Source organism: Ictalurus furcatus, chromosome 14 (assembly GCF_023375685.1).
Source record: "Ictalurus furcatus strain D&B chromosome 14, Billie_1.0, whole genome shotgun sequence".
NCBI classification, from domain to species: domain Eukaryota; kingdom Metazoa; phylum Chordata; class Actinopteri; order Siluriformes; family Ictaluridae; genus Ictalurus; species Ictalurus furcatus.
Genome location: NC_071268.1, coordinates 5583246 through 5611079, shown reverse-complemented (window position 1 = coordinate 5611079; position 27834 = coordinate 5583246). Strand labels below are relative to the sequence as shown.

Genomic DNA, 27834 nt, shown 5'->3' with positions numbered 1-27834 from the left:
CAGCTATAACAACTCAAGAAGGCCTTGCAGAAAGGGCTACTCCGGACTTGAATCCCACAGAAAATATAGGAAATTGCAAATTTGGTATTGCGTGTCCATCACAGGGGAGGTTTGCCAAGAGGAATAGGCCCAAATTTAAACATAGTGCTGCAAAAAGCAAATTACTTCTCACCGCAGACGTCTCAAAGCAGTAATTACCCAGAACAGCTTTGAAACAGCACTAATGTTGTTCATTTATAGTGTCTGAAAGTGGAGTATATTACTTGAAATGTACTACTTGAACGAATATTCACTTCATGAGAAATGTTACTCCTGAAGTGTTGAATTCTATCACCGTATCCCTGAAATCTCAAACGCAGTCCACTACTGTGCACCTACAGTATCCGTCCTGTACGAGTAGTCATGTAAGATTGCTTTACTACGTCTGCTTTCTCTGTGTGTCTCTTTCAGGCTACAGCGTTTTCCACGTGACTGTATAATCACATGGTAAATTAACAGTGCGACGATACAGTGCGATACAGTGCTGAGAAATCTCTCGACGTCCGTAGAACGTTCAGGTGACGTGCGTCACGAGTTCCTCCAGTGCTCTCTCGCGGTGGTTGTCATGTAAGAGCAGAACCTCTTTAATGGTGCTCTGCTGGAAGCCCATTTCACAGAACTGAGCCAGCAATCGCAGGAACTCTGTAGCCTGAAAGAGACACACAGAAGTGCACAATGTAACGGCACACAAACGAGATAACCCGATTCTGGATTCTCGGTAATACGGGCCTCAGCAGGCAGAGGAAAAACACAATGCTTTCTATAAAGCAGTCTTCTTAGAAACGTTTACATATATGGACAATCATTTTCATTAATGTGATGGTGTAAAACGTGGTAAAGCGTAACATTGTATCATTCGTAATGCTGTTTTAGGGGTCCAAGCTGTATTATGGTTCTTATTTTTCATATAATATCATGGCATGCACAACTTAGTACAATTCATTTTAAATTATATATATATATAAAACAGAAGATTTAAATATTACAAACCTGCTAAGTTGTTGCTGTTCTGAATTTATGTAATAATTAGAATTTTATGGAAATCAGCATTTTCTCTGCTTCTCCTACAAATTAACTTAATCTTCAGAGATTTAATGAAAGCTGAGATTCAGGCAATGCAAAGTTTCTCACACATTTTCACCGAACAAAATGTAACAAAATGGGTAAGAAATATTGGATAAAAACAACCACTAAAGACTAAAATGACTTGATTTCACATAATTCCTTTTGCTGATATAGAAGAGTAAAAAAAAAAAGAATAGGAAATGATGATGATTCCATCCATCCATCCATCTTCTATAACGCTTATCCTATTCATGGTCACGGGGAATCCTGGAGCCTATCCCAGGGAGCATCGGGCACAAAGCGGGGTACACCCTGGACAGGGTGCCAATCCATCGCAGGGCACAATCACATACACATTCATACAGTACGGACACTTTGGAAACACCAATCAACCTACCATGCATGTCTTTGGACTGGGGGAGGAAACCGGAGTACCCGGAGGAAACCCCCGCAGCACGGGGAGAACATACAAACTCCGCACACACAGGGACTCAAACCCCCGACCCTGGAGGTGTGAGGCGAACGTGCTAACCACTAAGCCACAGTGCTCTTGTACAACAGCAATTTGCCAAGAATTAAATAGTTTTATATATTAAAGAATGACGCATCATATTTTTTCGACATCTGTTTATAGTTACGTTTAGAATTGTGTAAGATCTGTTAAATCGATCACTTACATTGTAGCCGTAGTTCAGTCACTTTCACTTAACATGAATAATACAAACAAATGACAACTTACTGTGCTATAAGTACTATTACATCATGACAGAACACTTACTTAAAACATTGCTAAAGGTCATGTGTTACTGAAACAATTTAGCAAATTATTATTATTTTCCCTTGAACACGAGTATGCACGTTATCGCTTAGTCATTGTCGTCATCTCCCTAAGTGTGCCATTCAGAATTCAGTGTATGTTCAGAATGTAAAAATATAGACACAAATATATTACGCAGGACGAGTTGCAGGTTGATCTGAAAGCAGCAGGATCATCAGTTACACAGAGAACTATAAGCAATGAACTGCACCACAGTCATCTCAGTTCCTAGACCTCACGCAAAAGTAAAAATGAATAAGTAAAGATTTGAAATGCATCCCCAGCACGTACAGTGGGGGAAATAAGTAATGAACGCGTCGGCATTTTTCTCCACTTTATTACACATAACTTTATTTATGGACTTTAGTGTTGTGAATTCGTTATATTTCCAGATTTCTTGAGTTAGTACTGAAGTCTGGTGAAAATTTCATGTGAATAACCTCACTGGAAATATATTTACTGAAAAACATGTTGACACGTCCGATACTTATTTCCCCCGCTGTAATTTGTGTGCTTCTCACCTTGCTCTCACAGTTCTGAAACATCTCCAAAGCGTCCTCCACCTGAGTTTTCTCATAACCCAGTGCACAAAGACGATCACGCACCAACAGATAATTCAGAATCTGCGCAAATACAGAATATGAAAGTATTATTGGTGTGCTGGTAATAAATCTGGACCTCTTTTTGGGACCTCTAGTGGTTTGATCCTGTTATTGCAATCTGCTTTGTTGTTGTTGTTGTCGTTGTTGTATTAGCTTTTGCCATTGATTGAGAGAGCTGCTGTTCAATTCATTCTCATTTGCCTGTAGGAATAGTGCTGACCGAGTCATGCATGTAACATTCTTACAGATTCGTGATGGCACTAAATTTGAATTTGAATACATTTTTATGAATTCCCAGGAGCACTGACTGCTCTGATCACAGCAAAAAGGAAATGAGTAGATTTCCCAAAATGCTAAATACATATAATAAAACTATATTTCTTTATTTATTATTTAGTCTGTAATATATCTTATATGCTCAGGTCTGTGAGGGAACAAGGAGCGTTTGTTCTGAGCTCATTAATATGATGTACTTGTGGGGTAATTCATTGGTTTTCAAAGTGGGGGCCGCCAGGGGGCGCCCAGGGGTGAAAAATAAATTCTCACTCTCAGACAACCACACACACACACACACACACACACACACACACACACACACACACACACAATCAATTCCTAATGTAATGTAAAGATGTAATTATTAATAAAAAAGGGGGATATATTCAGAAGTCTGTATTTTTAATGTGTTTTAAAGACATCTTGCAAAAGGGGGGCCTCGGTCAAATGGTAACGCCATTTGGGGGGGCCTTGCCCTGGAAAAGTTTGGGAACCCCTGGGGGGTGCTTGGAAACCCAAAGTGGGCATGGCCTAAACCATAAATGGTCTCTTTGGACTTGAACAGTTCCTCAACCTCACTTACATTACCTGAGTTCATAACTGGTCTGAACAAATTGCGTGAGATGTTTTAAATATATATATATATATATATATATATATATATATATATATATATATATATATATATATATATATATTTGTGTGTACAGTCCCCTCTGAAAGTATTGGAACAGTAAGGTCAATTCTATTGTTTTTCGCTGTACATTGAAGACATTCGGGTTTGAGATCAGAAGATGAACTTGAGCTGATAGATCAGGATTTCAGCTTTTATTTCCTGATATTTACATCTAAATGTAAATATCATCTAAACAACTTAAAACATGGCACAACTTTGGTGGCAGACCACCCAATTTTTAGGTGACCAAAAGTATAGGAACAGATAGTCTTTAAGTAAATGAAAGTAAATAACACTAAACAGTTGGTTGCACATCCCTTGCTTTCAATAACTCCGTCAAGCCTGCGACTCACTGACATCACCAAACTGTTGCATTCTTCTTTTGTGTTGCCTTTTCAGGCTTTTCCCTTCAAGTTTCCTCAACTACTCAACTGGGTGAAGGTCTGGTGATTGACTTGGCCAGTCTAAAACCTTCCAAAGTCCTTTGTTTTTTGAGTTTTTGTCTTGCTGCATGATGAAGTTTCTCCCAATTAGATTGGATGCTTTTCTCTGTAAATTGGAAGACAGATTGTTTCTGTAGACTTCTGAATTCCTTCTGCTGCTACCATCATGAGTTACATCATCAATAAAGATTAGTGAACCTGTTCCAGAAGCAGACATGCAAGCCCAAGCCATGACACGACCTCCACCATGCTTGACTCATGAGCTTTTCTGTTTTGAATCACAAGCAGATCCTTTCTTTCTCCATACTTTGTTCTTTTCATCACTTTGGTAGAGGTTACTCTTGGTTCCAGGACTTTTGTGGCTCGTCTCTGTATTTCTTTGTGAATTCCAATCTGGCTTTCTGATTCTTACTGCTGATGAGTGGTTTGTGGCATGGCCTCTATATTTATGCAGTTGAAGTCTTCTTTGAATTGTGGATTGTTGTTCGTACAACAGTGGTTTCTTTCTTTCTTTCTTTCTCAGGACATTCCAAATTGTTGTATTGGCTATGCCCAATGTTTGTGCAATAGATTTTCCGTCTTTTCTCAGTTTCAAAATGGCTCGCTTTTCTCCCATAGACAGCTTTTCTGGTCTTCATGTTGTTTTATGCTTTTTAATGACAAATGCAGCTTTCACAGGTGAATTCCAGGGCTCAAAACAAGAAAAGACATTCAGAGCTATGCATTGTTAAAACAATTAATTTAACAGGGCACACCTACGCAACAAGAAACACCTGTTCCAATATTTTTGATGACTTGAAAAAACTGGTGGGTTTAAACAAAAGGTGCCATGTTCCAAGCTGATTAACGCATCGAGAAATAAATATGAGGAAATGAAGGCTGAAATTCTAATATTATATATATATATATATAAACCTAACCCATATTCATCTTTAGAGCTTAAACCCAAATATCTCGGGTCAATAATGTATATTGACAAAAACGGAATTGGTCTTACTGTTCCAATACTTTTGGAGGGAACTGTACCTACCTATGATATTTTCTAATGAATACAGTGGGTTAAAAAAGTATCGGACACGTCGACATTTTTTTCAGTAAATATATTTCCAGTGAGTCTATTCACATGAAATTTTCACCAGACTTAACGAAAAGCCTTAATACAGACCATCAATGTACTAACCCAGCTGATATTAATCTGCACAGATAAGGGGTATAATTACTTACGGATTTCAGCTGGTTCCGTGCCTTACCTTGCCTTGGAGAACTGCTTTTCCTTAGCGTGTTCGATACTTTTTTCCCCCGTGTCATTCCACTTTATTACACATAACTTCATTTATTGACTTTAACGTTGTGAATACTTTATATTTCCGGATTTCTTGAGTTAATACTGATGTCTGGTGAAAATTTCATGTTAATAACCTCATTGGAAATATATTTACTGAAAAAAAATGCTGACGCGTTCAATACTTATTTCCCCCACTGTAATTTCGTATTATTTCCCTAAATATAAACCATCAATCAGTAGCCTGATTCAAATCACAGTGACTCTGACCTGACAGTTCCTAAGGAGTAATGAATGAATATGGGAAATGCATTGCACAAAGTGGTCTTTCTTTGTCCCATGAGCTTCAGATGCCCTATGAACCTTCCTGACAATCTTACCTTTAAAAAAAACCTCCCCAAAAAAAAACAGGAACATTGAAACACATTCTCTGTTCATTCCCAATAATGCATTCATGTTTGGTTCCATCCCTGTAATGCACCACGTGTGTGTTTGTGTGCACACATTACCTGCTCTGCACTGCGTGTGCCAGCGCGCTGCAGAGCCAGGATGGCAGAACGGAGTGTGTATCCCTGAGCAGTGATGCTCTCCACCAGTTCTCTCTCTTCCTGGCTCAGAGCATACAGCAGCTCCACTGATGAGTCTGAGACCAGGTGGTGATCTCCATGAGAAGTGCGTGGACGAGCAGCCTGACACACACACACACACACACACACACACACACACACACACACACACTTAAATTAGAAAAGAATGCAACAGAGAAGAATTTTTACTCAAACTTCACTCAGACACATTTTCTCTCAGACTTTTGGACCCCACTGTATATAGCAGTGAGTATCCCATTAAGCCAGAACATTACATCTGACTATACAGTAATAATTATTTTTTAATACTTAAATACCTCTTCTTGTTCTTGGGCCAAAAAGACCTGAACATAATCCCTGTAATATAAAGATTATTTTAACATACTTCTTCCATTACTTCCTATTACCAGGTGGAAATATCTTACCCAGTCAAATTGATGGAGTGTTTCATATTAGAAGATCACGATAAGATTATTAAACCTATTTCTAGACATTTCTACTAATTTCAAGCTTTAAATTTCTGCTGGAAGATATTTTTGATTCTTTCTAAAAAAAAAAATAAAATAAATGCTTAAAATGAGCAAAACTATCTGCTAGATAATCTATTTCAAGCTTGAAATGAGTCCAAATGTATAGAAAGAGCGTTATTAATCTTTGCCCGGATATTTTATTTGGTAAGATGTCATTTTTGCAGTGACGTTAATTAGCCGAAAATGTTCTAATGTTGGAAATATTATTAGAATTAGTACTACATTTTAGTAAAAATAAATAAATAAATAAAAAAATCCACTTAACCCTTATGCTCTGCTTGACCAGTTGAAATAAATAAAGCCTCTATTTTTATATGTTCATGATAGATTTTTTTATATTACTGCATATCGTTTCCATATTACTGAAGGCATTTTTGGAGTATGTGGTGATCAGCTGTTTGTGACATTTGCGTACCTGCAGAGAAGACTTGCGTTGGTGAGTGGAGGGCTGCGGGTCGGCTGAGGAGGGTCTGGGCTGGAGCTTGGAGTGTGTGACATGTGGTTTGTGGGGGGTGATGCTTCGTTTTCCACAGGAGCACCCAGAGATGTGTTTTTTGTGAGGTCGTGGAGACCTCAGGCTCGGTGGGTTGCTCATCTCCTTCAGAGTGCTGGTGGAGTTCCTGTGGGTGTGGATCGGGGCTCGGGGTGACCCGGGCCTCTGAGCCTCGTGAAGCAGTGAAAATCTGGCTCTTTCTCTGCTCCGAGAGCGAAAACCTCGATCTTCCTCAGTGGAGGAGCACTCGTCATCCTCGCTGTACCCTGCAGCGTCGTGCGCCGAGTCGTCAACGAGGAAGTGCGTACGGGGAAGGTGGGATCTCTGCAGGTCCGCCGAGCTCATGCTCAGGCTGCGCTGTCGCTGTCCTTTGTCACATAATCCCTTTCTGCAGAGGTGTAGAGAGCGCCTCTCCTGAGGGCTGCTAAACAGAAGCCAGTATGGAGGGCAGGACGGAAGCACACAACCATGCTCAGGAATGAAAACATGCATATTAGAGGGAGCAGGGAACCCATTCAGAACCCAGTTCTCCAGACAGAAATCATACTGGAGAATGAAAGACAGACATGACTTTTAGTACAGAATGAAATATATATTACGCCGACATTAAACATACAGTGCTGTGAAAAAAGCTTTGCTTCAGTTTTCTGCTGTCATACTAAATACAACATAAAACAAAGGCAACCTGAATAAACACACAATACGGATTTCCAACACCTATCACCAATGTGAAAAACTAATTGCCCCCTTAAACTTAAAATCTGACTGTGCCACCTTTAGCAGCAATAACTGCAACCGAACGTTTCTGATATCTGGAGATCAGTCTTTCATTTACTTCTAGGACTAGGATTTACTCCTGCGCTTTGGATCGTTGTCTTGCTGCATAATCCACTTGCACTCGAGTTTCAACTTACAGACTGAAGACCGGACAGATATTCTCTTTTAGGATTTTCTACTAGAGAGCAGAATTCATGTTTCCCTCAATTATTGCAAGTTGCCCAGACCCTGAAGCAGCAAAGCATCCCCACACCATCACACTTCCTCCACCATGCTTGACCGTAGCTATGATGTTCTTTTAGTGGAATTCTGCGTTTGGTTTACGTCAGATGTAACGGGACCCAAAAAATTTTTAAAGGGTAAAGGTTCACTACTGTGCCGAGTTTTTCCATTCGGAGATAACGGCTCTCACTCTGGTACTTTGGAGTCCCAGTGCTTTGAAATAGCTTTGTAACCCTTCCGAGACTGATGTATTTCGATCACCTTCTTCCTCGTCATTTCTGGAATTTTAGCATAGTGTGTTACTGAGTAAGATCTTTTAACCAACTTCATTCTGTTGAAAAAGTTCTATTTAAGTGTTGATGTGATTGAACAGGGTTTGCAGGAATCAGGCCTGGTTGTGTCGAGTCCAGCTGAACCCCATTATCAATGCAGTTTCATAGATTTGGGGATTAGTAACTATGGCGAAAATAATACATTTTCACACAGGCCCAGTTGGTATTGGAGAACTTTTTTTTGCTTCAATAATTAACATTATCACTTAAAAACTGAATTTTGTGTTTCCTCAGGTTGCCTTTGTTTTCATTTCTGAAACAGTTTAGTACAGAATCAAAATACTTTTTCACAGCACTGTATATAATTTAAATCAAGTAATGCAGGTTGTTGATATGACTAGATAGAAGAAAAATATTTAACTCCATCCGGAATTTATTCAGTGCTCCAATAACCTTCATGCTAGAAATGTACATGTCACAATATTGGTTTATCTATAAAACTGCTGAAATGTGTGTGTGTGTGTGTGTGTGTGAGAGTGAGTGAGTGAGTGAGAGAGAGAGAGACCTGCAGGTCATGCAGTGTTTGGTGGAAGTCTGGGATGATGATTTCTTGGGCAGTGAATGGCTCCATCATGCCCAGAGGCTCATCCAGAGGACCCAGTGGAACCTTAAAGGGAACGTCGTCCAGACTGCCCATTCTTTTGCCGACAGATAAAACACACACACTTAGTAAGTGCGAAAAAGTAAACGCTTGGGTTTAGATGCATTTTTTTTTATTTTGGTTCTTTTAAGGTTAAAGCAAAGATTGACAATTTCAGGATTTTTACATGTATGTGGCATCACTCAAACGCGCATGACACTTACGGTATAATCCCTATATTTTCACACTGAATTGCAGAATTGTTGTTTATATATTTTAAAAAGATGCCAAGTGAATGTCATTCATGAAAAATGTATTTTTTACGTCCTCCCAGTCCCCTGAAACTGACTTTCCTTTAACCATATCCTGCTTCCCTGGGGTATAATGCATGTTAATGCATGCGTATTATCTGGATTTGAACCTGTAGACTGAACAGTCCTAAGAATATAAAGGAGATTAAAATGTTCTTCATGGATGAGTGTGTCTAGATCCCTCTACCACAAACCTTATTAGACGTTAGACGAAGAGACTTTTAACGCTACAGGAAGAGGTTTAATTAGTTCCATTGTAAGTTACACATCATTTTTGGACTCTGTGGTTTATGGTTCAAAACACTGAACATTGTTTAAAATGCTTGTTGAAGATATGACATTGTGAAACGTTGTGCATGTTGTTTGCTACGGAAGATGTTTTAGAATGTGTATTATTATGGCTTAGGAGCTATTATACTACGGTTATTTCCAGGCCACTAATTTAATTGGATAAACGGCTTTCCAGGTGTGCTGATATTTAGTATAAGAGTAATTTAGTAGAAATTTATGGAACCGTTGTATAGAAACAATATCGCAATCATGCAAAACCCTCGCAAACATCCTGTTGTACTGAATATCACCTGTGACATCGCGTCTACTGCTGAATCACGGCCATGCCGACATTCGGTACAACAGCACTCTCGCTCGTGTGATACTGCTTAATCATAATCATGCAATACTATCCAATACAATACAATGCATAAACAGTGATGCTCAGTCACACACACACCTGAAATGATCATATAGTGAACACACTGACCTGCAGTATTCTTTTGTAGTCATCGGTCATATGCGTCTTTGCTGCTCTGTAGTGTGCAGGCTGTTGTGGAGAGCCACAAAGCTTACACTCAATGAGTCACACACTAAGCCTTTCATCGCCTGGTTTCCAAAACACACAACACACACACAAAGAGAGATAAACCCCCAGAGCAGCCCAGGATGTTTCAGATAAAAGTACTTCAACAGCTATGCAAGCCAAGTGGTTTTGTATATACACCAATGAGCCATAACATAACCACTGACAGGTGAAGTAAGTAACATTGATTATCTTGTTACACCTGTCAAGGGGTGGGATATATTAGGCAGCACATGAACAGACAGTTCTCAAAGGTTGAAAAGGTTTATGGGAAGCAGGAAAAATGGGGAAGATTAAGAACCCGAGCGACTCCGATAAGGGCCACATTTGTGATGGCTAGATGAGTGGTTCAGAGCATCTCCGAAACGGCAGGTCTTGTGGGGGTGGTTCCCAGTATGCAGTGGTTAGTACTCACTAAATGTGGGACAAGGAAGGTTTGTTTTAAATCATGTGATGGTAAATAGTAAATGATCTGCACTTATATAGCACACACACACACACCAATGATAGCAGAGCTACCACGCAAGGTTGCCATCGGGAGCAACTTGAGGTTCAGCGTCTTGCCCAAGGACACTTTGGCATGTGGGTCAGGAATCGAACCGCCAACCCTACGATTAGTGGATAACCCGCTCTACCACCTGAGCCACAACCACGAGTCATGTGGACAGTCGGGTGTGTGTGCGCCGCTTACTTGGGGAAGAGATGGCACCAGGAAGCACTATTCACATAGAAGGCAAGCCGGCAGAGACAGTGTGATGCTCTGGGCAATGTTCTGCTGGGAAACCTTGGGTCCTGGCATTCATGTGGATGTTACTTTGACACGTCCCACTTACCTAAACATTGTATTCCCTAATGGCAGGGGCCTCTTTCAGCAGGATAATGCACCCTGCCAAACTGCAAGAATTGTTCAGGAACGGTTTGAGGAACATGACAAAGAGGTCAAGGTGTTGTGATTGGTGTATATATTTATATACTCTCAATTTGGTTTTCCATGCTGATAATAGTTTTCCCTTAATGTTATTATTTTTATTCAATGATTTCTTTTTTAAAATTCAATTGCTATATTAAAGACTTGTCATAAGTAAATTGTTGACGAGGCCAAACCTTTACCTACACCTAGGCTAAAGATACCACACATTTCTTTTGGCAAGTCGATTAGGGGATCTACTGTACTCCTATCGGCAGTCATTTCGGTTAAATACTTATTTATTTCAGCTTTAAATCACTAGATCAGAATTCCATTGGATGGTAAGTTTACACACACCAAGTTGACGGTCTCTTTAAACAATCTGGAAGGTTTCAGAAACTGACGTATAGACTTCCAGACGTTTGATTTTCCAATTGTTTATAATTACGAGTTAATTAGGACTGAACCCAGGCTTTAATTTAGAGCCAGTGCCTTGTTGCCCTCGACACCATGGGAAAACCCAAGCTACTCAGCCACGACTTCCTTAGGAGCGATGTACAAATAACTGTATGCAAATATTTAACATCTTGGGACCATACAGACATGGCACTGTTAATTAAAGAAGCACAAATTAACAAAAGTACCAAACTATGTATATCAACCATTAAGAGAGTGGTACATTGACAAGTCCTGACAGGCTGTTGCACAAGGAAGAAGGGCATTTTAATACCAGGCCAGAATAAAAAAAACGCCAGACTGACGTTTGCAAGTGATCACCAGGGTGACAAAAAAAAAAAAAAGAACTGTCTTGCCATAATAATCAATGCTATATATGGAAATAACAGTGAGGTTTTTAATCCTAAGACCACCATCCCAACTGTGAAGCACGGAGGTGGTAGCATCGTGTTGTGAGGCTGTTAAAGGACTGGGCACTTCAGAAAATAGCTGGAATTATGAAGGAGGAGGATTATCTACAAATTCTGAAGCAACACCTCAAGACACAAGCCAGAAAGTTAAACCTTGGTCGCAACAGCATCTTCCAGCAGGACGATGATCCTACGCAAACCTGAAGTATTGTGAGAAGCTTGTGGAAGGATACAAAACGAGCTTTATTCAAATTCGAGCAACGAAAAGGCAACAACACCAAATACTAACAAAGTGTATGTAAACTTTTGACCGAATGAAAATCTGATATAGTAAATAAAAGCTGGAATAAATCGCTCTCTTACAGTAGCTATTATTTTGAAATGAGCTCCTGTAGAAATAAAGTACATAGACTACCTGACAACACAGGAACTCTGTTATAACTCAAAATGTGTTAAAAAGAAAAGAAAAAAAATAGTAAAAGGTGTACGTAAACTTTTGTCCTTAACTGTACCTTTCCTCATCACTGAGGTGGTAACCTGAAGGGTGAACATTTTGTACCTTTTACTTAGAAATAAAATGCATGTAGTATACCTTTAAAACTTTACTCTGAAGGGTAATTATGGTTCAATTTTGCACCTTGTATCATTTTTAAAGTATACTACATATCCACATTTCCAAAATGTAAAAGATACATAAGGTATAAAAGATGAAGGATACAACCCCAGCGACAAGGAAACGTACAGTTTATTACTCTCTTTTCTGAGACTGTACAAAGGCATACAGGGTATTTGTGGAACCAATAACAGAAGAGTCCTGGTGTCTGGAGAGCTCTGTGCATGCTTAAACCCGGACTGCAAATGCATGTATGACCTTCATGCCATTAGAAGAGGATCAGAAAAATGCTGAGATAACTGATTCATCAACCTGGAGAAGTGTGTCAGAGATTACACACTCCCATTGCAGAGGTATGAGAAAACAACACACACACACACACACACGCACACACGCACGCACGCACGCACGCACACTCACATTCAATTAAAGTAAACCTTGATGTAAAATTGTATTGAGTCACTAGATTTGAGCAATGCCAGATGGGATGGTTATACACAACAAACCTACATCCATTTTATACAAACACTCATACAGAATATAAAAACATATATTCATCATTTTATTACTACTGGTAATATTAACTCAAGACAACAATGGCTGTATGCCACCAAATGCCATGAGATACACATACATACATAGAAAGCCAGTAGAGCTCTTTTATATATTCATTGGCCATTAAAGTACATTGGTAAGCAACCATAAAATACACTGCTGGAAGTACAACTGAAAAGAAAGCATACAGAACATTGTGCAGCATGGCTGTGCATGAAGTGGCGATGGCTCCACGGACAAACGATAGAGCCGAGACGAAATAGTGAGCCTGGAACACAGAGTGTTGTGGTGTGTGTACCATTCTGATCCTATTATAGAAAACGATCATATCAAAACAGAAAACACATGATGGAAGGACAGCCACCAGTGCAGTCCACCAAGATTCTCCAGCAAGTCAAACAACCAGCTCAGCAGCACACTGGAGTCTCATAAGGAACACACACACACACACACACACACACACACACACACACTCTCGCTGAACTAATACGTCTCCTCATTAGAGCTATTCCTATCACGGCGGCATCAGGATGCTTGCTAGTGGAAAGGCACAAAATGACCAAACCGTCTCAATCTTTTCTGACAGACAGCAGCTGACAGCAACACGGCTGAATTACAGCTCAGTCAGACACTCAGCGTTTTCTTCGCCAATCAGATTCGAGCAGATCAGCAACTTGTTTTAATCGGTTTTTATTTATTTTTGTTTTACAATGCATTAATCACAAATGAATCAGGACTAATGCGTCACTGCTATTCTCGATGGCTGCCCAGGTCTCTGTATTACACCCGACGCTAGTGCAGTGGTTCTCAACCTTTTACAGCTGTGTACCCCTAGCATATTCTGACTGATCCTCCCAGACCCCACCCACCACCATGTATTATGTATATATTAATATATAATGTGATGTAATAAATATAATAGTCTACACTACACCTTTTCCTAAACCAACAAGTGTTAAATGGAATACATTTTCAGGTCAGTATTAGATTTGCTCTCCTGTCTGCTATTCGCGCGACTTTAACATTAACGGTGACGTTTTTATACACGGACATGTGCATTTCATGTTGCGCACTGGTGTACACGTCTCGTTTTTCTCATCAATGTTAAAACTCGAAACGGAAGTTTTCATAGTCGTAGTCTTGGGTGGAGAGTAAGATGTTCACACATTTTATTACTAAAATTACACTCGGCTTGATTGATCTCTGTGTATTATCATGCGTTTGTTTAACCCAGCAGTGTTGGGCACAATACAAACTTTTGCAAACCTTCCTGAATGAGCAAAGCTAAGCTCGGTCAGTGAGCGAGCTGTGAATGCGCATTTAATGGCCTGAAAAAAAGGTATTTGAAGTATTAAATACGTACGTACATTTATTGCATTCGGCAGACGTCCTTATCCAGAGCAACTTACATTTGTCTCATTTATACAACTGAGCAGTTGAGGGTTAAGGGCCTTGCTCAGGGGTCCAGCAGGGACATGCTTGGCAGTGCTGGGGTTTGAACTCATGACCTTTGGAGCAATAGATTATTTATAACATCTTAACCACTGAGCTCACTGGGAACAATCCCACAGACCTCCTGAAATTATGCCACGGATCACAAGGGGTCTGAGGACGCCTGGTTGAGAAGCACTGCTCTAGAGCGGATTACCTCACATCGCTGCTCTTATCCTGGTTGCAGAAGAAAAAAAAAAAAGATCACGGTTCCCAGCAATTAACAATTTGCAAGATGGCTCTTCGCTTTTCTCTACTGAGCTGAGTGAGCTGGGTAGCTGACTGGTCCCTGTATAGAGAGCACTGGGACTTGCTGCTGATTTCAGAGCTTCACATTCTCACTTCCTTCGCCCCTTTCCATGTAAAATGAAATGCATACACACACACACACACACACACACACACAGTAATACAACAAAAATGTAATAAAAGGTATGTGCACTACCTGACAAATCATTTGCTAAATTTTCACACACTAACATACCACACACACACACACACAGAGTGCTTCTCATCCAAGCTTGTGAATATTGTGGAAATTATGTTTCAAAGAAAAAATAAGCTGTGCCTTGAAGCAGGCATTGTCAATAATTATGTGCCAAAAGGAAGTAACTGTATAACTGAATGCTGCATAATATCAAGCACATACTTAACTATATTTAAATACTACTTCCATGCTTCCATACGTAACAGATATCATTTACAATGATTGCACATAAATCCATAAAGGTACAAAAATGATCTACCTTAGAAAAAGGTATGCCATTCCAACCCATTATTCTCTGGGGCTGATCTACCCCCTTTTCACTGTCTGGTTTATGAGAAATTGAACTTTGATCCGAATGCTGCAGACTCTCCTATAACCACAGTGCACATTCACCAACACCCCCCCTTCCCCCCCGCCCCCGGCTGCATCTTTCAGTTCCGGATCCAAGGACCCGGCTGCTTTACTCCATACGTGTTTGCATAAGGACACTTTTAGTAACGTAGAACTTTACTGATTTCTTCAGATGAGACTATGCATTAAAACCTTTAAAAATACATTTTGTTTCAAAGATTTAATTAGTTCAATGTCAAAATAGACAGCGACTGTCTCTTAAGCTTTGGTAAATTCTGGTGTTACAAAAATATCTCACGCCATCTGCTTTGGAATCATTTGCATCGACTCTCTCACACTCAAGATTGTATTACGGAACTCGGATTAGTCTTAATTTTAAGTAGCTTCGTTCAGTAATACTTGAACTTTCTATCTCATCTAGACGTCTCATACAGGGGACCATGACTAAAGAGATGATGGAGAAAGCGAGAGATTGAGAGCGACTGGAAGAAATACTGTGGCCCTCAGTGTTATCTCCCATCTTAGCTGTGGTTTAATGAACTCCTTATGCTTTACACCAGGGGTGTCCAATCTTATCCACAAAGGACCTGTGTGGGTGCAGGTTTTCATTCCGATCAAGCAGGAGCCACACCCGATTCCACCTGTTTAATCAGTTGATCCTGGCTTTCAACAGACTCAGGTGTGGCTTCTGATTGGTTGGAATGAACACCTGCACCCACACCGGTCCTTTCGGGATGAGATCGGACACCCCTGCTTTACACACAGCTTTAAAACCTAGAAATGTCGACCACTACATCCAACACTAACCTACTGCTATAACATAATAAACGTATGAAAGCTCTCAGACCCTTGGTGATATCCTGAAATCTCTAAAGCTAAAGTGTTGTTCCAAGTCAAAGCGCAGGAGACCAGCTGCTGATGCCAGATCAGTGCTCTCTCAAACAGCTAGAGTAAACAAAGGAAGCATTTTATCATGAAGGCCAAACTGTGAGTCATTCTGCAAACCATGTCACATTGATAAAAAATATATATATATGTATATATATATATATATATAAAAAAAAAAACAATCAGGGGGAAAAACACTGACTGCTTTTCTAATAACACAATTTCTAATAATGTAATCCAACTGCATGGCTGGTTAAAAAAAAAAGAGAAGCTTTTCCAAAAGCAAAAGGATCGATCTAAAATTCTTCACCACTCAATACTTAAGTAACACAGACACAAACTAATAAAGCACAAACATGTCTTGCACGTTCCTCAAATTAAAAAGAATAAAACGAACAAAAACAAAATGCATACAGCGCAAATGTGCACGTGCCAGCAGACTCCACAAGGCAGGTGGCCTGTGATATGAAAGCTGACTGGCAGTCCACACAAATCTGGGGCGAAGCATCCAGACTCAGAGCTGCTGCAAAACACGTACAACCCTGTCAATGGAGTCTGTGGTGGCAAAGGCCAGGTACTTGCAGCAGAGCCAGTCCTCCAGGCTGACGCCGCCGCCGCCGTGGCCGACATCCAGCGAGCGCTCTGCAAACTTGATCATCATGAGTGTACGCTTCAAGTCCAGCCAGTTCTGCAGCGCTACGTGGCGCTGAGTGGGAAGAGGTGCAGTACGCAAGAGGTCATCACGTGGCCCCCACAGCAGACACTGCAGGCAAGCACGAGCCTCGGAAACGCCAATGCGCTCAGACTCGTCAGTGTGGAGCAGGAGACTCGCCAGCCGCTGCAGGCCCTGCGAGTAAAGGGAACGTGTAGGGAGAGGTGGCAGTTGCTCCATCTCCTTCAGGCCAGCTGCCTCCACCAAAGGATTGGGTCGGTGAAGCATCTCATAGATTAGAAGGCCAAGCTGAAACTCATCACACTCAGTGTACCGCACGGTGCTCCGATGCTTGGCCTGAGAGAAGTTGCTGATGATGAGGCGAGCCGGGCAGGCAGACGAAGCAGACATCGTGTTGTTGTTGGGCTCTGGAAGCTCCAGGTTCCAGGGATCGCCCGGCTGGCAGTGCACGAGCAGCAGGTTCTCCAGGTGCAGGTCGCAGTGTGACACGTGGCAGGGCTTCATGTGTTCTAGGCCAGTACACAGCTGAAGCAGCAGCAGGCACACCTGCCGCTCATACAGCTCTGGGTTACGTGAATGCCTTGCTGCACCCTCCTGCACAAAATCGGCCACTGTCTGGAATGGGACCTCACGTGTGATCACCACCACTCGGCTGCGCAACTTCCCGCCTTGGCATGCCATGTCCACCGGCACTGCTATGTTCCCATGCCCTCTCTCGGCCTGCCTCTTCCCTTCAGACAACAACTCTTTGCTCCCTCCACCTTTCTGCTCCAGATTTCGCTCCTCCTCTCTCTTTTCATCCCTCTCATCATCGCTCCCCTCCTCATCCTCCCAGGGCAGAAGCCGGGCAGGCACATCTGCCAGGAAGTGGCCACAGTCCTGCTGGATGTTGAAGTGCACAGGAAGGCTCTGTCGGATAGCCAGGCTGTGGAAGAACTGCTGCTGTGTCTCCTTCACCTTGTACCTGCAGATCTGGGAAACAGAGAGATGGAGAGATGCCCTTTAACACGTGTAGTATTAGTTACTGTCATGCACTAAGGGTGAGCAGTATAAATGAAACATTGCTTAATTCTAATTTTATAAATGCCCCCCCCACTATGTAAACGCATCTTTTACTGTAGATAAACATATTGTAGATATTCTACAAAACTGCAAATCATAAACAGTCTTTGATGCCTTTCAACACTGAAGGCTGTGTCACGCAAATAATACAGCTCTTAATATTAAAAATACTTTCAGCTGGATCAACTGAAGCACTTCTAACTACCTTAACAGCATAGTTGATGAGCGGGTCCTTAGCGTAAGCGGCTGTGTAGTAAACAGCGTCTTCTGCCTCGCAGCATGGCTTGCCCGTGGTCAGTCTGAAGTGGGACCAGCTGTCTGTGCCAAAGCGCAAATGGTCTTTCTGACCAGCCATGAAGCGGTCCTCACAGCGCCCAGCCAGTTTGCGCAACGTGTCGGCGTGTAGACCGCGGATGCGGCCTGCCACCTCCTCCCAGCTCTCCAGACCTCTGTAAAGAGCAAGTCTGTGGGTCTTACTGGCTGCAAGGCTCTCTGTGCTGCGGCAGCCCTGCCTCTCCTGATCTGGGGCTGTGCTGCTGTTGGCTGAGCGGGACAGGCTCCGTCCTCCTGCCGCTGACCTCTCCAGAGAGTCCCCTGACTCGTCTAGCTGGCGGGCATCAAAGCTGAGCGAGGAGCTCTGACTAGCAGTCTCCCAGGTGGAGTCCAGGTCATAAAGTGGATTTGCCACGCTCAAGCTGGCGCCGCCTGGCTTGACTTCGCCCCGGGGCCGGCGGGTCATCGGTTCTCTGGTCAGTGATTGCTCTGTGTTGGCTCGTGGCACAGATTTCTTTGGCAAAGGAGGGGGAGTGGCTTTGGCACCTGGATTGAACCCTTCAGTTTCAGAATTAAGCGTATCATCAGAGGTCTTGGGGTGTCTGGGGTGCTTTGCAGGGATCAAACTGGCCCTGGACTGACCTGGGGAGAGGAAATGGGCCAGAGAGAGACCGTCACAATTATTAAATAGCCAAAAAAAACCCCGAGTACCAGCAATGATGTAATTTTGGAAACTGCAATACTGCAACAGGCCCTCCACAAAATCTATAAATCACCCCTGTAGTGCAAAACAACAACAAAAAAAGTACCTCTGAACATAATGTAGCAGTTGGTGTTATGGCCAAACACTTATGACAGTACAGTGTATACACCATAGTATAATGTGATGACCCTTCAAATTTAAGGACCATATTTGCTGACCAGTATTTACGTATTTTTTTTTTTACATTCTTTAATGTCCTTTTTCTGCCTGTAACCACGTCAACACCCAGCCCCCAGCCCCCAGCTAGTTCACAAGTGACAAGTGAACTCCACCAAATGTCATTACAATCGTATGTTGTGGTTAGAGACACAAATCTATATTTTCGGCAGGCTTGTCTCCAAAACCGAACCGTATACAAGGAGAAGCACCCGAGACACCACTGTAAAAATACGGAGGTGAATTGTTGATACTGTGGGGCTGTTTTGTTGCTGACGATTCAGGGGCTTTCGTGAAGATTGATGGCATCATGTATTCTGCTCAGTACCAGGATAATTCAGCCCAACACCTGGTTCAGGCTTGGCCATAAATAAAACTTTCAATAAGATGATGGGCCAAACATACTTCTAACAAACAGCACAGAAACACAAAGTAACAAAATTTAATGTTAAAAAAAAAAAGTTATGAAAAACGATTTAAATATGACAGTGACAAAGTATTTGAAGTAAAGTGTAATATTTGCTTTCACTGGTGTCAGTAAGAGACCGGCGTGTTTCCTGTTTTGTTTGAATGGAAAGTTAAGGCCTGTGGGCAATTTTGACATCCTACTTTAAAAACAACCCAAATTCATATTTGATTTATGACTATCTCCTACTGTAATATTCTAGTAATATCTTTCCTGCACATTTAATTCTTAAATCCTTCCCTGTAATTATTAGTCATGGGCAAATCATGCAAGCTACATCTAAATTCTAGACAAACACCTAGAGGTACTGTGCTGTTCTAACACTAACTCATGCCCACAAATGGTCTCTTCTTCTATGGAGGACCATCATGGAGACCCTGTGTGTGTGTGTGTGTGTGTGTGTGTGTGTGTGTGTGTGTGTGTGTGTGTGTGTGAGTGAGATGGAACAGACAAATTTTACCAGCTGCTGTTTAACTCAGGTTAAACTCGGCCCTTATCTCATCTCTCGAGATATATGTATAAAATCAAAACACCATTGGCTACCTCACTTTGCATTGAGATCTGCCCACATCCTTGGACAGATATGTGTGTGTGTGTGTGTGTGTACAAACTTAATGTGGTTGTTACATACCTAGGTTGGTGTAGGTGGCACTGCAAGAGCTGGAAGCAGGGGAGTGTGAGTGAGAGTGTGTGTGTGTACCCTCGTCCTCCTCTGGCTCCCCTAGACTGATGCTGGGTGAGAGTGGGCGAGCCACAGCGTGCTTCGAGAGGCCGGCCGGCTCGCTCACGGTCGGCAGTTCCAGTTTGGCCGGCAAAGAAGTGATGGCGGAGCTGTCTGCCTCTGATCCCTGTGCTGGCATCTGACTACATGAGACGGAGAAAAAGTCAAATCAGTGCTGCTGCCCCATCCGCATCTTCACAACTGTCTGTCCATTTGTGTGTTTAGATCGAGCTTTCTTCTGCACTAGAGAACGTCATCTGACATTACAACACCTCATCATACTTTACTGTAGCGTATTCCACAGAGCTGATGAGTTCTCCATTCGGAGTACTCAGGTGTCGATTCATTTTCCATAACAGCGGCTAGACGTTGACGCCTTCAATTCAACGAAAGGTTCTCACTCTAATATGTTAGCGTTTCTATAGTAACAATTAAGACAGACTTTGTATAGCAGATGCACTATGTATACAGATTTAAAAGTGTGTAACTGATGTTACGGTGATGCTTTCCGTGATGACAAAAGAGTCTGTTGAACATTTATGGAAGGCGTGCCAGTGCTTTGTAACAGTCAGAGCTGGAACTTTAAATTACAGACACTTATGCACTGCAAGAGAGAAACTGTCTGTTTCTAAGTTGTTGGTTTTTTTTTTAATAACAGACAATAATGTGAATTTACTAAGATTGTTTCACAGACACAGTGTGATGTAAGGCGTATTATGTAAGATATTTTTACATTATTGAAAAATAACCAACACCACTTGTCATCGATTATTGTCCTTTCTGTGTACTGGATTATTTCTTAGTGTTAAATTAGTATTTAACATGTGACCAGCTAGTCTTAGTGCATCATAAAATATGACCTTATCGCTAGTCACGGAAATACAGGCCATACAAAACGTGTCTTCTGTCGTTACACCGGTTTACCAGGATTAAAACATACTGGACTGGAAGCACTTTATTCCATATTCATAGAATCCGGATCTCTTTATTAGGGTAAAGGAAGGAATACAGGCAGGAATGCTGTGCTGACTCCTTATACCATTACCTTTAATGAAAGTCATTTATTATTCATATGAATTAAATACTATTTCTATCGGACCATGACGCAAGTGGGTACAGCACTCCTACGTGCCAGGATCCTGCTGTGTGGTTTCCCATGATACCCAATGATGCCTTAGATGTTGAATCAAATATGTAAACTTAAAATACATGCTCTGATTACGGAATTTAGCCTAGGAATAGAGAGCAGCACTAAACTGATTAAATACTATTCCTATCATGCGTCGTTCATAATTCATGCTTATCTTATCTGGATAATTCAGTATAGAGAATTACATGGTTTGGAGGTTTTCTTTTTTTTTTTACACTATAAAATCAATAGTTGTTGTTTATTTTATTAAATCACGAATAAAACCTTTTACATATGTGGCAAAACATCCTGGAACAAAAAGTCCACAAGTCATATATACACGATATCCTTTATAAATTATAAATACAATATCCTACATGAAACTTGGTGACGAATTAAGACGTATAACTTGGGTGCTTTTAAACCAAATGCACCATTAAAACGCTACGTGAACAAGTAAGCACCATTACAGCACTTTAAGTGAGGGAGTAAGACATCGTGTTCTCATAACTTTGGAAGCCAGACATAGTGTTAGAACTTGTTCTAGTCGCGGGAACCAATGACAGCTTTGCATTTTCTACATCCAATGAAGCATTTACTGTTCAGAAAGTGAGCGCACACACACACACACACATACACACAGAGTCATAAACCAACACCCCAGTCAGAGCATTGAGCTTACCTACTGTTCTTGCTCACACAGCTGCCCATATCTGAAAGATCTCTCACCTTCAGGCCTGGAGAAAAAAGCTCTCCGCTGATATCTTATTATACCTACCTTCTTTTCTGCCTCCTTTTTCTTTCTATTGTATGTGCCCTCTCAGGTATTTTACCTGTGAGCTGTACTCTGCATGCCTCTTGACACACCCTCCGCCAGTTGCTCACAGACAGAAGAATGATTAACACTTCCTTTACCTGGGTGACATGCTTTTATGACGGCCCTTGCCACTGACTTTGTACTCCAAAGAGTCAGATAAACTGTATCATTTCAAGACCATACTTAAAAAAGTTAAGTTCACACTATTTAGTTGTATTCATCTCCCCTTGAATTACCAATGGGAAGAATATAGTAAGGTGAAAAATTCTCACGTGACACATAAATAGCACCTTATTGCGATCACTGCTAAGCTTAAGGCCTGGTTTATACTTGACTGGGGACCTTGGTTAGCGTTAGTGCTTGAAATTTGTCTAGAATAGAATGCAAAAAGACATAGCTCTAGTCTGTTTAGTTTGTTTGCAGACATTGTGTCACACCATGCTATAATGTCCCACTACTTGCACCTCTATTGCACCACAGGACCTCCATCTTGTGTACACATACTCATAGTTAACAACAAGCATAACCTGGCCTAAGAAAGCCATAGACCTATGAGACTAATCAAGGCTAGTACTCGACCGTTTGCTGGGACTTTACCGTTAATCTTTACTGATTCCTTAAAGTTGTGAAACGCACAAGTCATTTTAATTCAAGGTAATCTTATAACAGTGGAATTGGGCTTTGCATGTTCTAACACAATACGATGGTGTAGTACTAAACCCGAACCGTCCTTCAATAAGTGACTCAGATTGCAAAACCACGTAACAAGAACACCTTTGCCCTACTGAGAACACCGCACAAAGCTAACCACAGAACACAACAAGCCGAATCAAATATTCAAGATGCATCACGAGGCTACCGTTAAAATCTAACTCAATATGCATTAGCATTACTATTGTTTTGTGCAGTATGTCAGCGATAATGCCATGCACACATTAAATGTAAACCTGTGTGATCACTACAGTGACTATTATAAAGAGAAGAAAGAAAACTAGCATAATAAAATAGAATACAAGAGCAGAGATGGACAGAGGGAGAGAGAGAACACTTACCTCATCACTTTGCTGATCAAGAGGCTGGCTCTGCTCTTAGGGGGGCCTGACTGGTTGAATGACAGCACTCCAGCTGCACCTGCACTACTCTCCTCCACCCTGAGCTCTGCCTCCCCATCGCCTCCTGATCCACTGTCTGGCTTATAGGTGAATATAATGGTGGGTTTCTGGTTGGGATCATCTGTTTTTGACTCTGAAAACCAGTGCTGCCTCTGGAGAGGAGGAGGAGGTAGCATGGTGATAACAGTCCCATCCAAACCCACCAGCTTCCCTTTCTCTTTCTCTTTCTCCACTTTCTCTTTTTGTTCATCCTCATCTTTCCGCCGGCGGAAGAAGCTCTTGAAAGAGATCCAACGTTTGGGCCTGTTAATGTCAGTTGAGCGTCTGCCTTCTGCCACAGGGCTTACCTCTCCATCACTGGGCCTGGAGCCCATGGGTCTGGTCCAGTTGCTGAAGTGCCTCTGAAGCAGGTTACTGGCATGATATGGAGAAGAGGTGGATCTGGGTGGGGGGAAAGGGGCACTGGGTTCAGATTTTGGACTTGTAGAAGCCTCAGCTGCTGAGGCGCTCTGAGACTTAGGCAAGAGCTTGGATGGCGTGTCCTTGTGAGATTTGGACAGGCTACTCTCAGTAGGGCAGTGGAGGGATTTGGGTCTGCTGAGAGTACCCTTAGTGGCATCGGGGGGAAGAGAGTAGAGCTCTTCAGCACTACATGTCTTGCTGTAAGCAGAGGGTGAGCCTGGAGGAGATTGGGGTGGCTGGATAGAGGCTACTATTTGAGACAGCACCATGCTGGCCTTCTCCCTGTGCCCTGATCCAGTGCTAGTGGAGGTCTGGCACTCACTGCTTCCTGCCGCAGGTGAATCCTCACTGGGGTTACAGCTACTGTTGAGTTTAATGGAGCTGCTTTTTGTCAGACTGCTAGAGGCAGTGCTAGGAGTGGGGACAATGTTTGTCCTAGGACTGGAAACAGTAACTGAAATGTTGGCTGCTGTACTGCACTCAGGGAAACTTTTAGCTTTTAGCTCTTCCTTAGTATCAGCTGTGACAAATTTTCTGGTGGGCTTGTGTTCTATGGGTGAGGACTGAGCATTTTCAGAGTTCCCGATTTCCTCATATGTGTGGCTGGGTACTCGACCTCCTGTTCCCAGCTTGGTCTGTGGCAACTCCCCACTTACACCCAGAAAGCTCTTATACACAGCCAGATTATCATATGCACTTGGGTTAATCACAATGGGCACTTTCACTGCATTCTTTGAACTGCGTGCATATGTGGGTTCATCTCTGATGATGATTGGGAAAGGAGGCATACCAGCATTATTGTAGCTGTTAAATTTGATCTCTGACAAATTAGGTGATTTCACAGGTATGGTGCGTGAAGAGGAGATACCAGCAACAGGGGAGGTGGGAGCTGATTTATGGTTGCCATGTCTGGGAGGGACTGATGACCCAGACGGCGTACCACTAAGCAACTCTACTTTGGGGATCTTTTGCCGAGGGCTAGTGCTGGATGTCCACACCTCTTGGTAACGAATGTTCCCAGACTTCTTACAAGAAGGGCTGGATGTAGCAGCATTGGCTAAGGCAGTACTTAGAGAGACTGGTACTGATGGAGAAAGTGAAGTGAATGGAGATATTGGAGTGGTTGGAGACACTACTGCAGACTTAGGAGAAAGTGGAGTTTTGGGTGATATAGGTGATTTTGGGGAGAGAGGAGAAGCAGACAGGGGGATGTTTTTTGAGGCTCCTGGGTAGGGTGGGGGACCCAGTGCTGTGATTGGGCCTCTGGGCTTGGCAGCGCTCTCAGTAGTTCGTTCCTCAGTGCTGGCCATGGAAGCTGACACATCCACCACAGTGTAAGGCTTACAGATGGGAGTCTTCTCCAAACTCACTACTCTGTATGGTTTAGGCTGCTCCTCCGTTGGGCTAAAGCTTATTGTGATTGGCTGGCCAGGGAGTGCCTGTGGAAGAGGTCCACCCTCTCTCTGATTAATATCTTGATCCTGTAATCGGATGGCCAGAACAGCTTTGTGTGTCTCAGTGGCTTTAGGTGAGCTCAATGCTCGGCCTGCTGGGTCTTGAACTGCAGAGTCTCTGCTAACTGGAACAGGGTGTAAACCATTAGGCTGGTTACGGGAGACACTACTGCCACTGCTGGATGTGCAGGAGTCTTCAGGTAGAGATGATGAGGACTCTGGTGAGGTGATGGACTCGGAGTTAGACAGGAATCCACTGCCCTGGGGGTCAGAGCCATATGGAAGCAGGCTAGGTGCTCCACTGGAGTCCATGGAAGGATAGCCATTCAGAATCTCATCATAACTATCATAGTCAACAGCACAGATCCGTTGCAGTGAGCGGTTCCGCAGAGGCACAGTGTTCCACTTCTTACCAGCTGCAAAGGGAACTGGAGACAGAGTTGCAGCACGGAAATTAGCAAAACGTGGCTGACCCCTCATCCGGATCTCCATAGCCAAAAGCTCTTCGTCACTCTCATCCCAGCTCTCGTGCTCACCATCATCATCACTCTCACTTTCCTCTTCATATTCCTCATCCTCCTCTCCATCGCTGGAAAATTCTGGGTAGCAGAAGCGTCCCCCCTCCGAACTGATAATCTCTGCACTGTCACTCAAAGAGACACGTTTATTTGCACTGCTGCTACGACCCAAGGTCAGGCAGCTGGCCGCAGGCAAGCCTCTCTCCAAGGAGCGCCTATATGAGCAGCTGATCCGGCCCAAGAAATCGTCCCTGCTGGAGCTCAGATTTGAGCTCAAACCTGCAATCTCCTTCAGCACATCCGTTAGGCCATTGTTATTGTTACTGCTTGGGGGACAGAGAGAAGCAAACCCCTGCATGTCTACCCTTTCATCGTTTCGTTCATTGTTGTTTGGTTCTGAGGGCCTCTTCCGGTTTAAGCCATTACGATTCCAAATGGTAAAAGCTGAAGCTTTTCCAGGCTCTGCCCCCTCTACGAGCTTCTGAGGATTTCCTTCTAAATCTAGCCCCAATCCAGAGCATGGGAGCATCATGGTGGGCTTAACCGCAATTGTGGGCTTTTTTGCTACAGGAGGGCGGAACTGGCCAGAACGGGAAGTACTGCTGCTTCTCTGAGAGTTGCTAGCAAGGTTAGCGTTGATGATAGCCCTGCCCCCTGTGGGTGAGTGGCTTGGGTGGTTAATGTTATTTGTGCCTCCTGTGGAGGTATGACTGTGCTGGGTGAGGACTGGTTCAGGGGGACACTTGTGTGGACCCCCCTCAGGTAGGCGGTGCAGACTCTTGGGCTTGAAGCAGTTCTTGCACTCGCCAGGTTTCCACACGTGTTCAGTGAATGTGTTGCAAGCAGACATGTCTGCAGTGCTGACAGCAGCACACTCAGTGCACAGGAAAGCGCTCCATCACAGACACAGCTGGTACACCACTGCTGCTCACAGCTGCTACAGGCTAGGGGCAGGGAAACAACTTCCACTTATAACACTGACAAGTCCACCTGAAAAAGAAATATTCAACAGTAAGACGCTATTCATTACTGAAATAGCTTAAACAGTGTTATCCTGGTGTGATATTTTACAACATTACTTAATTGTGTATTCAATGAACAAATCCACTCCGATATTAAGACCTGCATTAGCTGTGAGATTCCAGCAGGGGGTGCAGTGTGCATATTTTAATAGAACCACACTAAAAACAATTTCCCACCATGAGACTACAGAACGATGTACTTTTTGTGTGTGTTCAGTTTCTTTAACAAAAACGTTACACATATATTCAGGTAATGTTGATCTGAAAGTAACATGATATTAAACTGTAAAACGGGCTTTGTCAATTTGACAGAATTAAGTTGTATATTCTTGTATGAATGCATCAGATATAAAATGGGCTATGCATCACTAACAAGGTGGATATGTGCACACACACACACACAGAGTGAGAGAGAGAGAGAGAGAGGAGGATGGGGGGAGGGGGAGAGAGCGAGAGAAGCATTTTTCCGCTCTATATTTAGCATTCAGCTAAGACCAGTTGCATGTAGTTATGTGCCACTGCTCAACACGCTGAAACTCACACACAACCCAGGCCTGAACTTCATTTAGAGAAACTGAATGCAGAAAGTATGTTGAAATAAGAACTACTACTACTGACAGAAACAGAACCAGAACATAATTTGACCGAATTAAGTCCCTCTATGTTTAGGGTTGGTATTATATCTGATGGCAACTATGCTCATATGCAAAATGCCTGCCATAACATGCTTTTGTTTTCAACATGATTTTTTTTTTTTTTTTTTACAAAATGGTTAATATTGGCAGTTAAAAGTCAAATACAACTAATAGTATTATGTAACTGTTCTAATCTTATACAGTTGTATGAAGGATTTGTAAAACTTCTTTTAAGCATAAAATCATAGTAAAAGATTTGAGACACTGCTTATAGGAAATCATGACCAATTTAGAAAGTTTGTCCTTGTCCTATGCTTGTCAGAATGTAAACTTTTACATTTTCATTTATTCATATACAGAGTGAAACAGTTAGTTTCAGAGTGAAGATACAGTTAATGTGAAAAAATAAGTACACCCCATGGAATTTTCTGCATTATTTTTTTTTTTTATACATATTTGGACAAACATTTGATCCTCTTTGAAACATTCATTTGAAACATCTTTGACCATTAATAATGGTAATAC

At 42.3% G+C, this 27834-nt stretch overlaps 2 protein-coding genes across 5 annotated transcripts in view; both read right to left on the bottom strand.

Moving 5' to 3' along the window:
* Positions 1-333: 333 nt before the first annotated feature.
* Positions 334-12724, bottom strand: ubap1la (ubiquitin associated protein 1-like a). 2 transcript variants are annotated; one of them, XM_053642389.1, is made up of 6 exons: positions 9793-12724; positions 8647-8779; positions 6733-7356; positions 5710-5889; positions 2443-2544; positions 334-688 (listed from the first exon to the last, which is right to left on the bottom strand). In XM_053642389.1, the coding sequence occupies exons 1-6, from the start codon at positions 9813-9815 to the stop codon at positions 554-556; spliced, it is 1197 nt and encodes a 398-aa protein (XP_053498364.1). In that variant the 5' UTR covers positions 9816-12724; the 3' UTR covers positions 334-553. The 2 variants fall into 2 exon arrangements, with proteins under 2 accessions (XP_053498364.1, XP_053498363.1); XM_053642388.1 differs by lacking the exon at positions 334-688 and having other exon boundaries at positions 1554-2544.
* Positions 12725-12815: 91 nt separating this feature from the next.
* Positions 12816-27834, bottom strand: part of peak1 (pseudopodium-enriched atypical kinase 1) — an 88644-nt gene continuing 73625 nt past the window's right edge. For all 3 annotated transcript variants that reach the window (XM_053642386.1, XM_053642385.1, XM_053642387.1), the window contains 4 exons: positions 23159-26642; positions 20071-20303; positions 17987-18696; positions 12816-17691 (listed from right to left, as the gene is read on the bottom strand). In XM_053642386.1, coding sequence (XP_053498361.1) covers positions 16561-17691; positions 17987-18696; positions 20071-20303; positions 23159-26502 — 5418 coding nt within the window. In that variant the 5' untranslated portion in view covers positions 26503-26642 and the 3' untranslated portion in view covers positions 12816-16560. The remainder of the gene's footprint in view (positions 17692-17986; positions 18697-20070; positions 20304-23158; positions 26643-27834) is intronic.